Here is a 21,611-nt window from a genome sequence, read left to right as displayed (position 1 = left end):
TTGCATTTCTTTTGTGCCCTCTGGAACTGGCCTATTAGATATCGCATTTTTTTAATCAACTTTTTTTCTTTCCAAATACATATTATGAAATGAAGATCGCTGTCATTTTATATGGAGACACCGCCCGTTCTTATACATTGGTTATATAACCAAAAATGTTTATCTCGAAATAATGATTTTGGCACTTAGCACATTATTTATTTCAAGTCTTCATTTGTACTAATTTAAGACTCACCCTGTATATATATCCATATATTTACAACAGTCTTACATTACAGTGTCGATTAGAAAAGAAAGTACATTAGTTGGAAAATGACAAATTGAACCTAATGAACAAATTAAATACAAATTCACAGAAAGATATGACACAGTCCAATACCGTCACATATTAGCACAGATATTATTTTGACATTTTATTTTGGCTAGTTTATACCTTAAACCTAGGGCAGACCTGACGAATGTTACCATTCGTTCGCATTCGCCAGGAATTGTTTCTAAGAACATAGTGCGACTAGGATAGCGGCGAGCAAGCAGCGCGATACCGCGTCGAGCAAGCCTCGAGCTGTTGAAACAGTAGAGCGGCGAGGAATAGCGAGATACTTGTGCAAATTTATTATTTTCATTGGCTTATTGATAATTTAAAATGTTAAGAGTGGCTAAAATTCTAGGCAGTAATGTCGCAAACACTTGGTTAGATGAAGTTTTTAAAAACCCGAGAAAGTATGGCAAGTTTTATAACCTTTACGAAAATTTGTTGCCACTTCATCTCATAACTTATCTAAAATGTACCGGTTATGGTGATTACTATCTTTCTGATCCCATTTAAAATCTCTCTTACAAATAATAAATCTTAATAGAGAATCTATCATTTTCTACAGCGCGACAGAGCGATGAAAACAAAATTATTTGAATCGAGCTCGAGCAGATCGCTTTACTATGTTCGCACGTACTTGTCTTAACAGGTTTGTTTTGGCCGCGATGTCGCGCTGCTTGCTCACATCTATCCTCGCCGCTCCACTATGCTCTTAGCCTAAGATGTCACGACGAATGGTTTCAGCGCGAACGAATGCTATCCATCTTCTGGCGGTAAAAGTGAATTAAAGAAAAATGCGAGCAGCGAATGATTGGAAAAGTTGCAGTTTCAACGTATCGGTAAAAATTCAGGAAGTGGAAAAAGTTCGAATAGTGGAAATGTTAGTGAAAGAAGACAATTCGTTCAAATGTGTCATGCCACTCGTTGCAAGCAGGTAGTAATAATTGTGCGAATATCTACGAAACCAAGCGAAACATTCGTCAGGTTTGGCATCGGTTTTAAACGAAAAAGAATTAATTATTCCTTCCTCTTATACAGATAGCATCGATTAAACCCTCTTGATTCATATGTGGACGTTTGTCCATAGGTAGGATGTTTGTTTGATAATTGCTGATTAACAAGTTTTAGCATGTCTTCAATGTGGTTTCTTTCGTAATTTGATCGGAATACTTCACAAATACTCTGTATGTACCACGAACCCATTAATGGATCGCGATTAGAGAGATATCCTGTTAAATTATTATAATATTAATATGTCATTAAATTAGATCAAATGTGTTACCTGGTAGCGTGGAATGTGCTATGAGAATGTCAGAATGTTGTTGCGTCCTCGAAATAGGCACAGCGTCCCTGTGAATTTCCGTTACGTCCCCCCTGTAAGCATGTTTATTCAATTATAAGTATGTACATTTTTTAAAAAATATACCTGCAACATTGGAAGATAAATATTTTTGGTTTTCCTTTTAAACCATCGGTACTGTTAACAAACTTTTCAATGATTTCTTCACTGGCTACACACTTATTATCAATTCCACTAATTTCCGTGTAGCCACCTCGTACCGCTTGACCAGTTAAACTACTTACGTTTGTTCCGTGGCTCATTATAGTAACAATAATTATATCATCATTTTTAAAATTAGATTTGCTAAATTTACTAACTTCCTTAATAATCTCCTTAAAATAATATCATGTTAAATAAAAATGGGTATCGTCAGAGAAAAAATATATAAAAACCACAGTACACACACGTTTACATCACAATGTGTGTTGTTTTAATATTTATAATGTAATCGTGTGTGTGCTGTGATTTTAATTTAGTTTTATTTGCATGAGACCAACACTTTTCTCTTTGGGTATTTTTTCTTTTTGATTTAAATATATCTGTATTTTAGATAAGGGGGCGTCCATTACTTTCGTGAGTAATTAATTAAGTTTTTGAGGATCTTTTGACTCTCCCTTCCCCACTGCACTGGTGAGATTCCGTGAGATTTGTCTAGACCCCCTCCCATCTCCCTAAATGTCACGTGAGATCTTTCAAAACTTATATTTTAAGTATAATTCAGTTCATGGAGATCTACAGGGTGATTCACGGCCATGGCACATTAGACGTTTATGGCGAACCGGTGACAGGATTTTTTTTGAAAATTTGGATTTTTGCATAAAGGCACCTGCTCCATCTGTCTAAATTATTTTCAGCATTACAGTGTTGCCGCTTCATACAAAGATGGGAACATCTTTGTTATTTTAAATGGAACACCCGGTATATTCTTACATTTTTGAAAACTACTTTGATATCTCATAATTTTTATATTGTACTAATCTATACCTATTTCTGATAGTTTTCGAGATAAAAAATAAACCATGTGTAAAATTGACAAAAACATGATCTTGAATAAACATTGGTTAAATAATAAATTCGGCATATAGGAAGCTGAAATTTGGTTTATAGGTTAAGGACAGTCGGCATATCCGATCTATCTAAATCAACTGATTGGATATCAAACAGGAAGGTCAGAGAAAATAATTATTTCCGTTTATTATAAAATTACTCAAATCTTTGTTATTTTAAATTAAACCCTATATGAATATTATTTAAAAAATCAAAACCCAAATTAAATTGAAGACTACACGGGAAAAACGGACTAAGTCCAAAAAAAATGGAAATTGAGATAACACTGCCATCTTATGCCTATCAAGTGTCCGTTCCAAAAGAGGAATAATGTAACACTGAATTAATTATCTAAGTCCACTAAAATCAACGATTAAAATATTAATACTTTGGAAAAGCGATCTAAGTCCACGTGAATTCACGAAAGACCGATCCAAGTCCATATTTCATGTTTGTAAATATATCAACGCATACAAGAGAGAAAAATAGCTATATATTCAGCACCACAACAACTTTATGCTGACCTAATTCCTTTGCCCAAACTCAAGTATGAGCAGTTACAATTTTTGAAAAAGTTCGTAGATGAATCTCTGCAAGACTACTACACAAATTTGCCTTGTGCGTCAAACAATGCTCATATAAACGATGCAGATATGGTGAGTTATATCAATTAAAGTATACTGCTTTTATTTCTGTCTAAGAAAAGAAGTCTGATTATGTCTATCGTGTCACTAGTTTTCAATTCAAAGAAATTAAATTCTGGAAATGTTCTAGTGGAACCATAATGGAACTGTCTAGTAGTGTAGTTTCATTTTATCAGAAACAAATCGCCATTCCTAAATAAAAAATCTAATGCTATTAATATTAATAAAAAAATAATAAAAATAGGAAACAAATAAAAAAATATTAAGAAAATATAATAACAATATTAATAATCAAAATGAGATTAAAAACATATTTTTCTCTTCATTCCAACACGAGTAATCCTCGGAGTAACCACATACAGAATTATTCCATATTGACTTGGATCACTTTTCCATTGAACCAAGCGAATACGAGTTTTATTTTATCTAACAAATTTGCTACAAATTATTTTTCTTTGTTTTGTCTGTTAATCAGTTAATGTCTATACATATAACTATTGATAAAAACTTCTTCTTACGATTCGCTACATTTTATTATTTCTTTTCCTTTAGTCTTTAAAGTTTCAAAATCATTTATCTCAAAAGTAAGAAAATGTGACTTAGATCGTTTTTCCCCTGTAGTCTTCAATTACTTTTCAATATATCATGTTCCTATACCTAAAAGGTAGAGCCATTTAAAAGTTAATAATGCTATTATAATTGTTTCGTTTAAAGAAAATCGTTGCCATGACAAATTTTCAAACTTTATACGTATCAATTAGACTTCAGTGCTAAACTTCTAAAATTGCCATGGTAACGAAATTCTTGAAATGAAACTATAATAATAGAATTATAGGGAAATTGGAACAACTTTCGTTGCACGTCATCAATGACACCATGCGTCGTCTTATGGAGTTTGCTGGTGGTCGTATTATGATGTGCAACCAAAGTTATTTTAATTTTCCTATATTAATTTTTAAATAGCTCTACTTAAGAAACCAGAAGGTTTAGGTATAGGAACATGATATATCGTTGAAAAGCAATTTTATTAGTCTTTTGATTTTTTGAATAATATTCATAGGGTTGAATTTAAAATAACAAAGATTTGAATAATTTTATAACAAACGGAAATAAATAATATTTTTGCCCTGTCTGTATAATATCCAATTGGTTTATTTAGACAGTTATATATCGACTTTCGTTAACTTCTAAGTAAAATTTCTACTTTATAAATGTTTAATTCATGATTTTACCAATGCTTATTCATGATCAGGTTTTTTTGTCAATTTTACACGTTTTATTTTTTATCTTAAAAACTATTAGAGATAGTTATAGGTTAGTATAATAGAAAAACTATGAGATATGAAAGTTTCCAAAAATGTAATAATATACTGGGTGTTCCATTTAAAACAAGAAATATGCTACCACTTTTTGAACACTGTAATGCTGAAAATATTTTAGAAGATAGAGCGGGTGCCTTTATGTAAAAATCCAAATTTTCAAAAAAAAATCCACCACTGGTTCTCCATAAACGTCTAACGTGCCATCGCCCTGAATCACCCTATACCGGGTGTTGCATCGTCGCACGGGACATAGGAAATCCCATGTAAATTTTAATGGGGTCAATTATTGGCTTCCCTAATTATTTTAGAGAATAATTCTATTTAGGTTTATTGAAGAGCACTAAAACCCACATTCAAAAGAATAACTTTAGATATTTTTTATTAGCTCGTTTACGAGTTATCGCCGATTTCTTTTTAAATATTTCTCCTTTCTTATGGCCCTGTATTTACTTATGAGCACCAGTCAAGGTAAAAGATAACTGTCAAATGAAGTTGTCATTTCAGAAATTTACCTATTTAGTGCTTTATTATTATTGAAAAATGATTGAAAACTCATTTCTTCATCGGAAATCTTAAAGATGTATTTATAAATACAAATTAATATGAATTAAAGTAAAATAAAGTAATCAATTACAAGGTTAATTATAGTATTATTACAATATTCAATAACTTATTAATTTAGGTATTATTAAATTGTTAGAACTTTAGGATTTAAGAAGATATTCAAATATTCCTCCATCGACTGCTAGACAATAACCCAGGCGATCATAAAATTCTCTTCTTACATTCGCTAGCTGGTAAACTGAAATTCTATTGCATTCGGCAGAAATCGGCATTTTTTAACTCGTCTAGGTTTGGGTATTTTTTATCCTTGTATATCCTGTTTTTTAAATGGCCCCAGAGAAAGAAATCATTTGGCGAAATATCAGGAGGCCTTGCTGGCCAATTTACTGTATGATTTAGGCCAATAACGTTTCCTTTATAACTATTGTCTAAATATTCCCGAACAGCCAGGGTACTATGTGCCGGGCAGCCATCCATTTGGTACCAAACTTCCTGATTTTCCCTAGCGGCATCATGTAAAGCAGGTAAAATATGATTTTCGAGTAGTTCCAAATAATATTCTGCATTTAAATTTCGCGTAAGAAATAATGGCCCGATAATATTGTGTCCGAATATCCCTGCCCAAACATTTACTTTCTGTGGATATTCCGTCCTTGTTTCGACAAACCTGTGTTAGTTTTCTTGGTTCCAATATCGATAATTTTGAACATTGGGTTCATTATTTAAGGTAAACGTGCATTCGTCAGAGAAACATGTTTTTTAAAAATTCCCTATCCGTGTTTGCTCTTTCCATCATATCAAAACAAAACCCCTGCCGCCGTATTTCGTCCCCATCTCGTAGCTCTTGGTGCTTTTCATATTTGAAGAGATAATATTTATGTCGTTTCAAAATTCGAAACGCTGTAGTGTGATCTATTTCATCCTCAAGTTTCCTTGTGCTGATCTTTCCATCGTTCTCTTCCACGCACAATAAAACTTCCAAGTCGATATCATTTCTTGCATCTTCTCTTTGTTCCTGCCTTACTTCACATCTGCAGTTATTTATTAGGGTACCTTTGGTCTCAAATCTCTGGATATTCCTTGCGATTGTAGATTTTCCAGGTATCGGTCTATTCGGATACAAAGCAGCAAACATGTCCGACACCTTTTGATAACTATTTCCTTGATAATACCATTTAATCATCAATACTTTTTCTTCGGTAGTGTAATTCATGGCTAATATTTTTGATGTAGGTATGAGTTTTTAATAATAATAATAATAAAGCACTAAATAGATAAATTTCTGAAATGACAACTTCATTTGACAGTTATATTTTACCTTGACTGGTGCTCATAAGTAAATACAGGGCCATAAGGAAGGAGAAATATTTCAAAAAGAAATCGGCGATAACTCGTAAACGGGCTAATCAAAAATATCTAAAGTTATTCTTTTAAATGTGGGTTTTAGTGCTCTTCAATAAACCTAAATAGAATTATTCTCTAAAATAATTAGGGAAGCCAATAATTGACCCCATTAAAATTTACATGGGATTTCCTATGTCCCGCTCGACGATGCAACACCCGGTATAGTGCGTGATTACAAAAGGAAGGCGACCGCACATTGAGACGCAGGTGACACAGGCGACGCAGGGCAGAGCAGTGCAGGTGTCTGTATTCGGTACAAATGTATAGACCCGCGCGAATTGGAACGCAGAGTAGGGTAGCACAGAAATGTGTTTGCGTAAACCTGCATAGAGCAGTCTCCCTGGCACAGTTTCCTGCGCCACGTGCATGTAATTTTTGGTTAGCTATACTTTTTTGTTGTAGTAATTTTCGAAATGGATGAACAATTAATTAAATTGGGCTCCGAAAATTCAGACTATAGCGCGTTGTCACGATTCTCCGTGACTTTGTCTCCTTTTCATATAATTGCTTTTCCAAAATGATGTTTTCCTTTTTGACATGCTGTATAATAGAACTGTTTCTTTAAATTCTGCGTCCGACTCTGACCCGGAACTGTTTGAAAACAACGCCATGATCAAAATGGCCTATGGCCAAATAATAATAATAATATTAAATAAACTCGCACCTCGCGCGCCGAAATTCTATATAAACTGCCCAAGACTGCTTTCCAATATGCTCTCACACTGCGTAACACGTATTTTTCCTGAACTGTTTTAACCTGCCTGACGCAGGTTACACAGGTGATGTAGGGCAGTCACCTGTGTAACCTGCGTCTCAATGTGCGGCCGGCTTGACTGTTGGTACCAACAAATTCATGTGATTTTCAGTAAATTCATCTGCTCCTTCACCTTTGCTCTGATTTAGCCACTCTTAAACAGTTGTTTCTTGCGTACAGAAGGTCATTAGCTCGTCTTTAGAAATTTAAACTGCGGGCCATCATTTTTCAACCATGGAATCGGGGACCACATTATAAATAACTTGACATCCTTTCATAGATTTTAATATACAGAAGAATTGACATATTTTAGACTGGAAACATGTTTTACTTTAATTTAACCTGATTTTCTCACATTTTTACACTATTTTTTGCCCCAAAACAAATTACCTGATATTTGCCGAAACCTCCTCTCTTCTCTACGTGAGATTTATATAGTGAGATTCGGCTTGACCCCCCTGTATTTCTCACGTAATTAATGGATGCCCCCTAAGCATAAGTAGAATAAATGGTAATAAATAAATAAAACTACCTGTCCTTTCAAATTTTCTTTAAGCGTGCATGTGAAACCTATAGTTGATAATAATGCTTTTAGATCATTTCCATCTTTTTTGGCTCCTTTTCTTTCTTGTTCTTTTTCCATAAATTTAATATTATTTATAATTAAAGCTTTGCCTACAAATATAAAAAATATATTAATACACCGATTTTAATATTGCAATACAAAAGTACTTAGTACTTTTGTATTACAATATTAAAAAATATACTACCTTATACAGAGTATCTAAAAAAATATTTTAAATAATTAGTAGCTTTAAACGGCAATAACTTGTTTAATTTAAAAACTCCCTATATATTTTACGAAAATCAGATCAAATCAGTACAATTTAATTGTCTATCAAATTATTGTATTATACCATTTTTACCTATCTCTTCATGTTTTTGTAGAAAATAAATTTTCTTTTAATTTAGACCTCATTTATCAATATACAATATTGACATTTTAGATTATTTTTAAAGAGGTAACAAATTTTCAAAGAGTACAGAGTACAGAAATTAATATTGTCTATATAGTTTGACTATTTCACTAAAAAATAAAAATTTCTTCTAATAGTAATTAATCAAATAAAAATACCGTATGATCGAGAAAAACGGCGTCAGCGATGGCTATGGAATGAAGATCGCTGTCATTTTATATGTAAATTTATATGGGAAATGTCATTGATGTTCATTTCCCAGCCAACTGGACTCGTTTTTTTTCGATCATATGGTACAAGCATTCGAAATACATTAACATTAATTGACTGTTTGCGTTGATTAATAATAATTGCTCCAAATACTAAAAAACTGAATTTCGTATGTGTATTAGACAGTGTGGTAAAAGTAACACCTTTTAAATTTTATTTCATTTTTTGACTAATGTTAAAATTAAAAGATAAAAAAGCTGTTTAAATATTTTTTGTTAAAGAGGACCAACTAATATGATCCCAGTATTCAAACTACATTAATTGACCGCTTACGTTGATTAATAATAGTTGCTCTAAATATTAAAAACTGAATTTTGTATGTGTATTAGACAGTGTGGTAAAAAGAACACCTTATAAATTTGATTTCATTTTTTGAATAATGCTAATTTATAACAAAAGGGACATTCGCAATTCACATTCATAACTTATTATTATATTGATTTCTGATTCAAATCCACTTTTTTATTTAGAATAATTTATTAACTAACACAATTAAATATGTAATTAATGAATATTTGGGCGGGAATAATGGTAGTATGTTTAATTGGCATACTCTTTTACAAATATTTAATTAGTTTTCTTGTTGTAGTTACCAACAAATAGGCTACCAATATTATCGTTTTTAGCACTTGTACATTTTTTATATTTGTTGCCTTAATAAAATATGTAAAATGTCAATATTCCAAGGGTATATTGATAAATGTGGTCTAAATGATAAGAAAATGCATTTTCAACGAAAAATTGAAGAGATGGTGGTTAATGAAAAATGGTACAATACAATTTGTAATAGACAATTAAATTGTGATCTGATTCACGTAAAATATACAGGGTGTTCCATTTAAATTAAGCAAGTTATTGTCGTTTAAAGCTAGAAATTATTTAATATAAATTTTTAGACACTCTATATAAGGTAGTGTAATTTTTAAAATCTCAAGAATCTAGTAAACAGAAAAACTTCAGTACAATATTTGGTTTTAAAAACTTAAATACGCCTAGAGGAATGTAGCATTAAAGTTGTTACTGCATTTTCACAATATCGTAAATTATTAATTAAAGTGCGGTAAACCTTAATAAAATTTACCTTTATTTCAAGCGTAGAAACTAAAAATGTAATAATATAAAGGGTATTTTATACAGTACTCCGTATTGTATGGGGAAAGGTATGGGGTGAATAACCCTGTATAATTATATTGAACTTAAAATACATTAAAATTTTGAAAAAAAAAACATGAAAAACAGTGTACGGAAAATTAAATCACGGATATTCTATTTTATCTATTCTTAAATGTCTATTCTAAGAAGAAATCTTTGCTGACCTTTAAGTTTTGGTCCCTGAATAGAATATGTTGGGATCTCAGACAAAGTACTTGTTTTCTGAGCAGGAAAAGTATATGACGGTCGATGTGTAGGATTGGATATGCTTCCTGAATTATAATCTGCAGTAGTGTAAGAGGGATTAAAAGCAGTTCTAGGCGAAACTGGTGTATTTCTTCTAGAATTATTGTATGAAGTATTGTATCCGTATGAAGAACCAGGGAATCTGCCAATTGAGTCATGAGAACTCTGACCCTTAAGTTCTGTACCTAGTGTGAATATAGAATATGTATTTGTGTTTGGTAATTTTATAAAATAATTTTATTTTAATTGATGGGTAAGGGGGAAAACCAAAGATGTTAATTTTATCGGAATTTTTAAGTAATCAACTTAATCTGGAGAAAATACCAAGACCCAAACACATGCTAAATAGTAGTTGAATATAACAAACGATGTCCAAATAATAACGCATACAGTAATAGCTTTTTGTAGGTACCATTAACATGATATTTAGCAACATTAAATTAGTTTTCTCTGTAAAAGTCAGTTTTGTCGTTTTGTCACATCGTCTGTTTTTCTCCTTACCCATCAATTATTGTATAATAATCCCTAAGCGCAAGTAATGTATTATATGATAAAATATATAACCAGTATTAACCTTTTGGATTCACAGCTGATGTAGACTCAAACAACCGTTGCAGGCTATTTACATTTTTTGACGGTTCCGAATTTGTTTTTTTTCCTAGAATTTAATTGATGTAGGTATATATTATAAGAAATTGGTCTACTTATATCTACATACAAGGTCTGGTCACTTCATCTGTGTGGTCTGTATTTTAATGCATGTGACAAAGATAAATATAAATGACCGGTTGACAGACAGAGAGACAAAATAAAAAGCAGCATACAGTGTTGCCGGTTTTTACGCTTGTAGGAAAATGTGTGTAGAAAAAAATTAACTATTTTAAAAACTTTCATGTATACTACTGAAATGAAGATAATATATCTAAGCTAAATATAATCTATTACAGATTACATAATTGTACTAAAATGAGTTATTAATTGTGAGAAATAAAGTTCTAACCCTAGATGCAACATTTTTCCTAAACGCCTACTTGTATGGTTTGAAATTTTGATGCAAAGTCCGGCAATACCGCATAGAAGAAATGTATCAACCCAACTTTTATCTCTTTTTAATACATTTGATTTGGTTTGGTTTGGTTTGGTCTTACACGTTAAAATCCAGACCACGCTGTTTCGATGACTAGATCGGCTATGATGTAGATCAAAATACAAAATATATATCTACTTATTACTTGATGGAAATGTCGCGTTCAAGTTAGTAGTTGTCCATCTACTTTCTCCTGAGGCTGCATTATATCTACAAGAAATAATTAGTTATTGATTTTCATTCCAACATTAGTACATTTTTAGATACAAGATATTCAATTATAATATAATTAAATAATTGATTGCACTATTAGTCTCAGACTAATAGTGCATAATATAAAATAAGTCTTCATGTAAATAAAAAAAACTGTCTTAGAGATGTTTATAAGAGAATTTAACAAGTTAAGAGATATATCTGATAGTGTCAGAATTATCAAAAACATCCTAGTTAAGCTCTTCATAGGGCAGATTACTTTCTAAAAGTTCTGTGTCATATTTGTCCTGGTTTAGAAAGAGAAAAGGTATATTTATTGCTTCTACAGCTCTAGGTTCTTAAAAACCCTAGATGTATTGGCGGTATAAACTGAAATAGTTGTTAGATATTTTACTTTTTTTGCATTAGGGTACGTTTATGTTGGAGCTGCGATAAACGATAAAAGCAGTGAATTAGCGCTGCTCTTATCGATACTCAACTGCCAACCTTGTCTCGACGCGTTGCTCCAATATAAACACCTACATATAAATTAATATAATAATATTCTTTGCTTCGCTACTACCAGTACTTTGCTTTGCTCTTATCGTTTATCGCCGCTCCAACATAAACGCACCCTTACAGGACACCAAAATTCATGAACGCCAGGTAATTGAATATTTTTAGTCTGCCTCTGCCTTATTTACCAAATGGATGTATGCTCAATATCTAAATAGAAATTCTATCTATATTTTGTGTAGGTCAGATATTTTAAAATGTAACCATTGTATTTCCAGCGAAGGCACTTTTCGGGGCAAAACGTTTCATTATCATTATTATGAAAAATGCATTTTTTACTAGTAACTGCCTTATCCAATCAACTTTTAGAAGTAAAATTAGTTCTGTTAATTACTCTACGCCGTAAGAAATATACTACCAAAATACCAGAGTGATTAACATGTGGTTAAGTCTCATTTGTACCACTCTGGCTTTAGGATGTAACTCGTTGTCTCTTTACGGTTACAATTTTGAGTGAGATATATGATGTTTTTATAGACTAACAGTTGGTGAGTAGATAGAAAACTACATCAAGAATCGTAATATATTGAAATTAGAAAATCGAAAAAAATTGACTTAGACCACTCTGGTTTTCAATGGGTCATATGTAATTAAATATTGTCAGGGACTGCGCCATCTCTCGATAAATCAGTTCTAACTAATAATAACTAAGATATACTATTTCATAAAAATTAGGTAAGGATTCGAATTGGATAAGACGTCAGTAGTAATATTATACTTGTGTAAAAAGCCTATGAAAAATTGCTGGATTTGCAACAATAATGACAATAAAGAGCAAACATAAGTGGATAAGACGGATTTTACTGCAGTAACGTATATAATTTGTAGTAAATTTTATATAGGAATAGGAGACTTTTGCTGCAGGTTGGGACTATGTTTATGTAGATTTCAGGGTCCACTATTAATATATATGTAATTAGGCAATTTAAAAAAAAACGGTATTAGCGGGTTTTGCAACTTGACGTCTCATTTTTATCTTGTGCATGTTGCTATTGAAAAACGATTGGAGTGAAAATCTAAAATAGGAAACCTGATTTTTTCAATACAATAGGACTTTTTGAATAGGAACTATTGTTAATCCAAGCGGACTATAGTCTGACCAACGAGGATACATGGCAGTGACAGTTGTGGCTATCATTTTAATGCACACGTAAATTAAATTTTCTGTCATTTAGGGATGTCTCCTGTCCAAATCTACCCTGACTCGTTGGACAGCCTTTACTCTTAGTTACGCTATTTAAGATGACAATGCTATTTTTTATTTTACCTGATTTCTTCTCTACTGTGGAATTCTCTACTGACAACGACAGACGTATGGTATGTAGTTTGACCACTTTGGTATGTAGTTTTACCTGTGGTTTTACTAAAAAGAAATAAAAATGTTAATAAATGATAAACGAACAATTCTTGAATTATTATTCCAGTAATTCAAGTAAATAAATGGCCATAATAAGCAGATTAGAACAAATCAATGGATAAGGATTCAAGCCAAACCATTTAAAATAAAAATATTTATTCAAATATAATATACGTACTTAATAATAAAAAGCAGTACTGGTTAGAAGTAACAAAAAATACTTGTATAAAAATGTATTCATTCAATTCAAAACTAATGTTGTATTTTTACAACAGTGACATATTCTCGGGAAGCGGTCTGTTCTAAATCAAACTTAATTTATTCTAAAGCTCTATATTTCGATATGGTTTATATCTTCCTCAGGAGCGTAAAGAATTAAGAGTTATAAAGGTATATACACAAAATATATCAAGAGAATTACAAAACAAACATGAAAAATCAATTTGACACGTACTAGTACGAGAGCTAGCAACGTCTGGAAAACGTTCCGTTCACTACTGCGCATTGAAAGAAGTTTCTATATATTTTTATTTAGTCCTTTTAAATACTAGTACTGAATATAAATCGAACAAGTCTCCATAGCGCTGCGCGAAAACGTTCAACCTGGCTGAACTGAAGAATTTACCGCGTGCGTCTCAAAAGTGGCTCACCACTATAACTTTTTTATTTTTTCAATTAAAAAAACGAGATTTGGTATGTTAGTATATGACATAAATTAGGATTGATTGACGTATTCAATTGTTTTCGGTCACTTCCTGTTTCACCGGAAATGACTACAACTTTTGATTTTTAAATGGCACCCTCGCACAGTGGTCATTTTATCCTTTGAATAAGAAGACTAAGGAAGGAGTATAATGCTCTCCATGTATTCATGCATGGTGGGCGGAAAAAGCGCCATAAAAGCACTCTAGGGTGGGGATCCTTGACAGTTCTGTTTGACGATTCATTTGACACACTTGAATTTGATTTGAAATTTTGTGGATTTGTCAGTCTTTACGGAGCTTATTTTATGTTATTTATTATTTATTCTAATACTGATAGTGTATAAAGGTAGTAAATCTAGATGGAAATTGTGGCAGAACTTAAATTAACAGTGACACTATCGCGATTTATCGAAAAAGACTCTAAAATAGTTGGTTGTGTAGCGTGCGGTAGATCTCGGAAAAAATTGTGTGAAATAATGGAACAACTTTTCGCTAGTAAGTGACTATATAATATACATACGTGTAGTAAACCGATCATTTATGAAATTCACTCAAATTAACTAAATTATATATTTTTCTTGCATTTTAGCTTTTATTTATTACTTGTAATTTAGATACGTTTTGATTTGACTTACCTGCTTCAGTAGCGTATCGGATGTTTGTGGTAATAAATACTTATTATAACTTTATAATAATAATTTTAAATACGTAGAATTATATATTTTTATAACAATTTTAATAACTACCAACATTTATTCACAACGTAAAATAAAACAACAAATTATTGAGTCTACCCCACGTCTACCCTACATCATAATTTTACATTTTTTAAATAAAATTAGAACGACACTGATAAACCGGAATTTAAGTCGGCCATATTTGAGGCCCATCGCGGTGTACCTAAGATTTTTGATATGCTCCTTCCTTAGTCTTCTTATTCAAAGATTTTATCCGTTCTAGGTGGACATAAATGTTCTTATTAAATTCCGACAAAGTTATTAGCATATTAATAGTAAGTATTAGTGAATTCAAATAGTGGCCAATTAAGCACAAATCTAACAGCATTATCAGAAAACAATAAAAAAATATCCCCAATATACAGGGTGTTTTTTAATATTACCACAAAATTCAAGGACGTGTTCCTTAGATGAAATGATAGAAAGTTCCTATGAACATAGGTCCGGAAATGCATCGTTTCTTAGATACAGGGTGTTGAAAGTAAAAATATCATATTTGTATATGATTGAAAAAAGAGTACGCTACTGCTTTTTTTAGAACATAAATTATTTTCATAATCTCTGACCAGTTTCTAACAAAAACGGCCTCTTGACATTTTTCTGTCCGACGAACGGTTTTTGCGTGAGAAAATAAAATAAAATTATCCACATTCCTAAAGATGCATAGGACATGTATATAGATAGGGTTATTTTATTTTTTACGCAAAAACCTTTTGTCGAACAGAAAATTGTCGAGAGGCCGTTTTTGTTAGAAACTAGTCGGAGATTATGAATATAATTTTTATTCTAGAAAAAGCAAAGGTGTACCGTTTTTTTGATCGAAAACAAATATGCCAGCTTTCCTATTTTTCACTAATTTTCTACGAAAATGTTCAAATTTTATTTAGCACCGATAACTCCTCTTTCTCAGATAGATGATCTACACCAATAACCTCAAGTAGCCAATTAAAAAGTGCATATACCTTTGGATTTTTTCGGGTTCTTGGCACCAAACTTCAAAAAGTGTTCTACGGGTGACCGAACATGTCGCTGAGAATAAAAAAATATTGATAAAACTTGCAAATATATATGCAAAACAAGGATATATCACAATTAATATAAAAGCCTAAGTATATTTATAAAGCCAGAATCAAAACAGAAATCCGCGGGAATCGATTTATATAGCTTTTTGAATTTGAAAGAAGAATAAAAATAAATATTTTTGCACGGGCCACGAAACAATTATCTATATTATTAAAACCTTTCAAGTTTGAATGTGTTATATTTTTAATTAGTACTACATACCTTGATCTACACCTTCCCTGTTTTAAAAATTTTGAAATCTTTTGAACTAGCGAACACGAACATACGAACTCGCTAACGAACAGCGAAGTCAATAAAATTCACTTTATTACTGCGCGGATTTGCAAAGCAGTCCATACCTGTTTTAAATTGCTCGATACAATATTTTTTTATCAAACATCAACTAATATAGCATTTCTGTTTGTGCATATTTTCTTATAGTATGAGTTCTTATCTTTACAATATACATAAACAAATGTAAATTAGTACACCTAAGGAACCGGAATTTTTATCCACCTAGATTTCAAAAAATGACTATTGTGCCCCGGTATTTTTTTTTAGTTTATTCGATAGAAAATAACACTCTGAATAGAATGACATATCATATGTCAAATTTTGACATTTTCTCATATGGTTTATTTGAAATTGTAACATGCGGTTCATAAAGACAGTTTGATTCGACATACCAAATGTGGTACCAAATTATGGGTAAAAAAATGCTTTTTCCAATTATGCTAATGAGCCACTCTGGTTCGATGATATGTCGCACTATTCAGAGTGCCATTTTCTCTCGAATAAATTAAAAAAATACCGAGGTGCCATTTAAAAATCAAAAGTTGTAGTCATTTTCGGTAAAACAAGAAGTGAACAAAAACAATTGAATATGTCAATCAATCTTATAATTTATGTCATATACTAACATACTTAATCTCCTTTTTTATCTCAAAATATAAAAAAGGCATGGTACAAAGAAAACAAGGTATGATCGATAGCGGCTCCAATTTCGTTAAGTTTGCGCATACCACCTGTGACGTCATACGCCATACAAAAAAATATTCATATTGTCCAATTGCCACTAATTAAAAAAGACCTAAAATAGGGAAGAATTAGGACATAACCCCAAAAGTTATGTCAAATCATCGAACTTGACATTTGAAAAATTATTTTCACATTTATTATGTCATCTGTTTGACAATTTGAAATTGGCGCGCGGAGCTTGCCGACCAATGGTGCCGTTTATCACCTGTGACGTAGTGACCAACCTGCGCAATATCATACCTTGTATTCTTTGTATCATGTAAAAAAGGTATAAGTTATTTCAGCCACTTTTGAGACGCACCCGGTGCGTGAGCCCGTGAACCACTTTTGAGACGCACCCGCTATAACAAAAAGTGAGGATTAGTTTAAAACGTTTTAATAATTTTGCGAATAAATCTAAAGAATAAGTATTGTACATATATTGTTCTGATGCAACTGAAAATAATTATTGTAAAACACAAAATTAATGAACAAATATTTATTTATTATCTATGTAAAAACTATTTATTAACAAATAAAATTGTTCAGAAAATTTAATCTAAAATGCAGTGGTGGCTTGTGAGTTTTTGTTTGAGGGGTGAGCATAACCTCCACAAGAAAAAATAATTATTAAAAAAATTGTGTGTGTACACTGGCTTGATTTGGAAATGAACATGCACATTCCCACAGAGACATTCCCCATATAATTTTACATATAAAATGACAGCGATTTTCATTTCATAGCCATCGCTGACGCTGTTTTTTTTTCAATCATACGGTATTTTACCTACGTTTATACTATACATCTCCATTGAGTACTTATATGCCGAAATTAAGTAAATATACATATATCTGAGGAATCGTCCCTCAAATTTTATTATATTTATAGCCATCCTGTATCGAGCTACGATCTTAAAATATATGGCAATTTAGTTATCTTCTAAAGAATTATTTATTTAACTTACCTGATGGAACCTGTTTTTTTATCCGTCATATTAAACACTCACAGAGAATAAATTTTTAAAACTTAGTTATAACAGATGGAAATTGTTAAAAATAATTAAAAAGAAATCTATTAACGTCAAATCGTATTTTCTTTGTTAACGTTTTCCACGAATACCTTACAATAGACTACATGATGACTGTATCGGCTTTGTAACCAATGATATCTTATCAAAGTGTTCGTTAGTTGGTTAAGATAGGTGATGGATAGGTGATACGATCGGATATTGCCTTGATATTGCCATAAATATTATAAGTATATTATTAATAGGTATAACTAGAAACAATATTTCATGATATATTAAAAATTTATTTTGTTATTTACAGCTAAAATTTGACAGGGTAAAACTATTTTGTATAATAAATAATAAATTTACGATAATAAAGATGAACTTTAATTAAAACTATTTTTTGTTGGTATTTAAATTTTTCCTCTCTTCGTAATAATTGCAAAAGGCGGGAAAGTGTCAGATGATTACGGCTAACTTCATAACAGTCGCATATGTAAATTTCAGACAAGGAAAGAGAGGTAAATTTTAAGTTAACGTGTCCTTTTGCTGCCAGGGCTAATCTAGACAGGGCCTACTTTGTTTACGTGGAATCCGAACTGCGGTCCTCGGCTATGGACATGGAACCGGTGTGGGCTTTGAATAAGAAGACTTTAGGTACACCGCGATGGGCCTCAAATATGGCCGACTTAAATTCCGGTTTATCAGTGTCGTTCTAATTTTATTTAAAAAATATAAAACTATGATGTAGGGTAGACGTGGGATAGACTCAATAATTCTTTGTTTTATTTTACGTTATGAATAAATGTTGGTAGTTATTAAAATTGTTATAAAAATACCCATAATTCTAATAAAATAGATAAGTTATAATAAGTATTTATTAACACAAACATTCGATACGCTACTGAAGCAGGTAAGTCAAATTAACGTATCTAAATTCTTTGACATCTAATCTTTGACAAGTAATAAATAAAAGCTAAAATGCAAGAAAAATATATAATTTAGTTAATTTAAGTGAATTTCATAAATGATCGGTTTACTACACGTATGTATATTATATAGTCACTTACTAGCGAAAAGTTGTTCCATTATTTCACTCAATTTTTGCCGAGATCTACCGCACGCTACACAACCAACTATTTTAGAGTCTTTTTCGATAAATCGCGATAGTGTCACTGTTAATTTAAGTTCTGCCACAATTTCCATCTAGATTTACTACCTTTATACAACTATCAGTAGTAGAATAAATAATAAATAACATAAAATAAGCTCCGTAAAGACTGACAAATCCACAAAATTTCAAATCAAATTCAAATGTGTCAAATGAATCGTCAAACAGAACTGTCAAGGATCCCCACCCCATACCCCACCCTAGAGAGCTTTTATGGTGGCTTTTCCGCCCACCATGCATAAATACATGGATAGCATTATGCCAGAGTACTCTGATTATGCTCCTTCCTTAGTCTTCTTATTCAAAGGGTGTGGGCCGTTGCCAGGGATTGGGATTGATCTTAGGGATCTTATAGATTGATGCTGCAGGCTGCAAGTAATCTCCGATCCTTTCATCACTATTTATTTTAAGATCCATAAAAAGCATTTAAATTTAAGTTTGTTGATATCACAGAAGTAGAAATTCTTTTTAGTCCTAATATGTTTCCATCTTAATTTCCATAATAATACCCATAATCAAGGATAATACTATTACTTTTAAAAGTCTTGTTAAAAATTTATTCTGTTATTTAAATTTCCCGCTTTTAGAACAATAAAACGCGGGAAAGTTGCTTATATAGAAAATATTGCTAACTTCATAACTGTCGCCGTCTCGCGGTTTAACATGAATGGATGAATGCATTTGCATGATAAAGGCATGATTAAAATTTAAAGAAAATTTGGTGATAATGTTTAGTTTTGTTCGGTAATGATTTATACAAAACTTGCCGTTGATTTTCTCAGAATACGTAGTAGCTAAAACAACAGCATTGCAGGTAGCTTAAACTGTTTAATTCACAATGTTTTAATGTAACTATACTATCGAATTTAATAGTAATAATATCATTGCATTAATCATGATGTATTTATCTATTAAACTATTTTATTTTCATTTTAATATACCTTTTCAATTATTGTTGTCCATATCAAGATAACTAGTAATAGTAATTTTCAAATACAAAATAGGCATTATTTATTAACCTCACATAACAAAACTTTTAGGTATTGATTATGGAATACATAAGAAAAACTCGAGCTTCTCCACGAAATGAACAGGAAATTCGAACATCTGTAAGCGAGAATGCCGTGACTTCTTCTAATTTAAATCCCACAGTAAATATAGTTCCTGTTGATCAAGAAAGCCCCAAAGATTTACCAGTAAAATCACAGTTGTTATTAGATAACAAGGCTGAAAATGTGTCTGATATTTATTTATATCCTCAGTGTGATTCTAGTGACTACATATTTAGGTCTTATAATCAGAATGAAGATAGTGATGAGCTGAATCACAAATGTTACGGTTGTAGAAAGAAGAAGTATTTTAATACTCTCAACGAAAGCTTTGCACTGCCTGATGAATCCATATTTTCAAACAGTACAGTATATCTAACAGAAAGAACTGAAATAGATCTAGATACCAATTTAACTAGTGTTGGTGACATATGTGTTCTGGATTTAGATCTAATTAATCAGCCCTGGTTGGTGGAATATCCAGAAGTTATAACACCATATTGGGATGTAGAAAGTTTGTTTCCATTTGAGGAATTCCGAAAAAAAGGAGAATTAGAAAGTTGTAGTTTTTCTTTTGAAGACAACTTTTCTTTTGAAGCTAATGACAATGCTAAAATGAGCACTTCAACACCTTTAAAAAAACAACAAATAGGTGAATCTGGTATTAAATCTATTAACAGTTCTAATGGTGGTGAGGAAATAGATTTCTTAATGTTGAAGGAGAGGGTAGTTAAGGCATTAGAGGAAGTTGTCAGAGAAAATAAACAGATAGGGAACATTGATATGAAGATACAGCTTTTACCAGAGACATCTAACTGTAGAGGAAGTAAAAAAAAAGAAAAAAGTCCTTTGAAAAGTGATATAATTGAGGTTAAAATTTCACCCAATAATGTTGAGTGTACAAGTATTGTTAATAAGGAATTAAATGCAAGGAATGACACACAATTAGTTAACAATGGTTTATTAAAATTAAATGGGACCCGCAAAAATATGCTCAAAAGAAAAATCAGCAAGGTCAATGGAAGAAAAAATTCACAAGGTGACACCAAAAAACAAAAATTAAATAACTCAGGGGGTCTATTTTTAACATCACGGCGTAGTCTAAGATCCAACTTATTACAAGACACACCGATAACAAGTGATTTATCTTCCAAACAAGGTCTGAATAGAAATATCAATAAACTTCAACGTTTAGCAAGCGTTAAAAAGACTGTACAGAAAAGCAAACTGCCAATAGCAAATAAAGTAAATTCCTCAACATCTAAAAAAAAGTCTGACTTGACAGTTTCGGAACATATTCGGTCAGGTACAAAATCTGGTCTTGACAAATCTAGCATTCCAAAAGAGAGGTAGGTATTTAAAAGTTATTTACTGAGTGATCAAATGTTTCCAAAAAACTTTATTGGGTTTCTGGTTTGAGATTATTATGCCAATTTTTTTAATAAAATTATGATTTTTTTTTAAAATTAAATGGCAAATTCATGGATCAAAAAAATTGATAGTTATAGCATTTCATATAAATATAAAATACCTATAATAAGACTAGAGTTGACAAGAGCATGAAAATATTTTTGAATAACTGTGTATATTGACAGAAATATTTTTACAATGTTC

At 31.5% G+C, this 21,611-nt stretch overlaps 2 protein-coding genes across 6 annotated transcripts in view; one reads left to right on the top strand and one right to left on the bottom strand.

The window, feature by feature from the left end:
* Positions 1-237: 237 nt before the first annotated feature.
* LOC115884630 (caspase-1-like) lies at positions 238-17,950 on the bottom strand. Its single transcript, XM_030903279.1, has 9 exons — positions 17,733-17,950; positions 13,158-13,253; positions 11,268-11,332; positions 10,610-10,693; positions 9,954-10,220; positions 7,923-8,065; positions 1,740-1,987; positions 1,596-1,687; positions 238-1,542 (listed from the first exon to the last, which is right to left on the bottom strand). Exons 1-9 carry the CDS (start codon positions 17,759-17,761, stop codon positions 1,331-1,333), a joined length of 1,236 nt encoding a protein of 411 aa, XP_030759139.1. The 5' UTR covers positions 17,762-17,950; the 3' UTR covers positions 238-1,330.
* A 1,640-nt stretch (positions 17,951-19,590) lies between these two features.
* The window catches only part of LOC115884634, a 114,903-nt gene continuing 112,882 nt past the window's right edge, over positions 19,591-21,611 (top strand). For 4 of the 5 annotated variants that reach the window (XM_030903292.1, XM_030903291.1, XM_030903290.1 and 1 more), the window contains exons 1-2: positions 19,591-19,762; positions 19,989-21,346. In XM_030903292.1, coding sequence (XP_030759152.1) covers positions 19,998-21,346 — 1,349 coding nt within the window. In that variant the 5' untranslated portion in view covers positions 19,591-19,762; positions 19,989-19,997. The remainder of the gene's footprint in view (positions 19,763-19,988; positions 21,347-21,611) is intronic. The other variant, XM_030903289.1, reaches the window with a different exon arrangement.

Source organism: Sitophilus oryzae, unplaced genomic scaffold (assembly GCF_002938485.1).
Source record: "Sitophilus oryzae breed Bouriz unplaced genomic scaffold, Soryzae_2.0 scaffold_306_pilon_pilon, whole genome shotgun sequence".
In the NCBI taxonomy this organism is placed as follows: domain Eukaryota; kingdom Metazoa; phylum Arthropoda; class Insecta; order Coleoptera; family Curculionidae; genus Sitophilus; species Sitophilus oryzae.
This window is presented reverse-complemented; position numbering and strand designations above follow the sequence as displayed.

Coding starts and splice junctions, on each gene's coding strand:
- LOC115884630 (XM_030903279.1), bottom strand. CDS start 17,761: ATGACGGATAAAAAAACAGGTTCCATCAG. Junction 8,066..9,953: donor TCAGGGACCAAAACTTAAAG/GTCAGCAAAGAT, acceptor TTATATTTGTAG/GCAAAGCTTTAATTATAAAT. Junction 1,988..7,922: donor AAGAAAATTTGAAAGGACAG/GTAGTTTTATTT, acceptor TATTATTTTAAG/GAGATTATTAAGGAAGTTAG.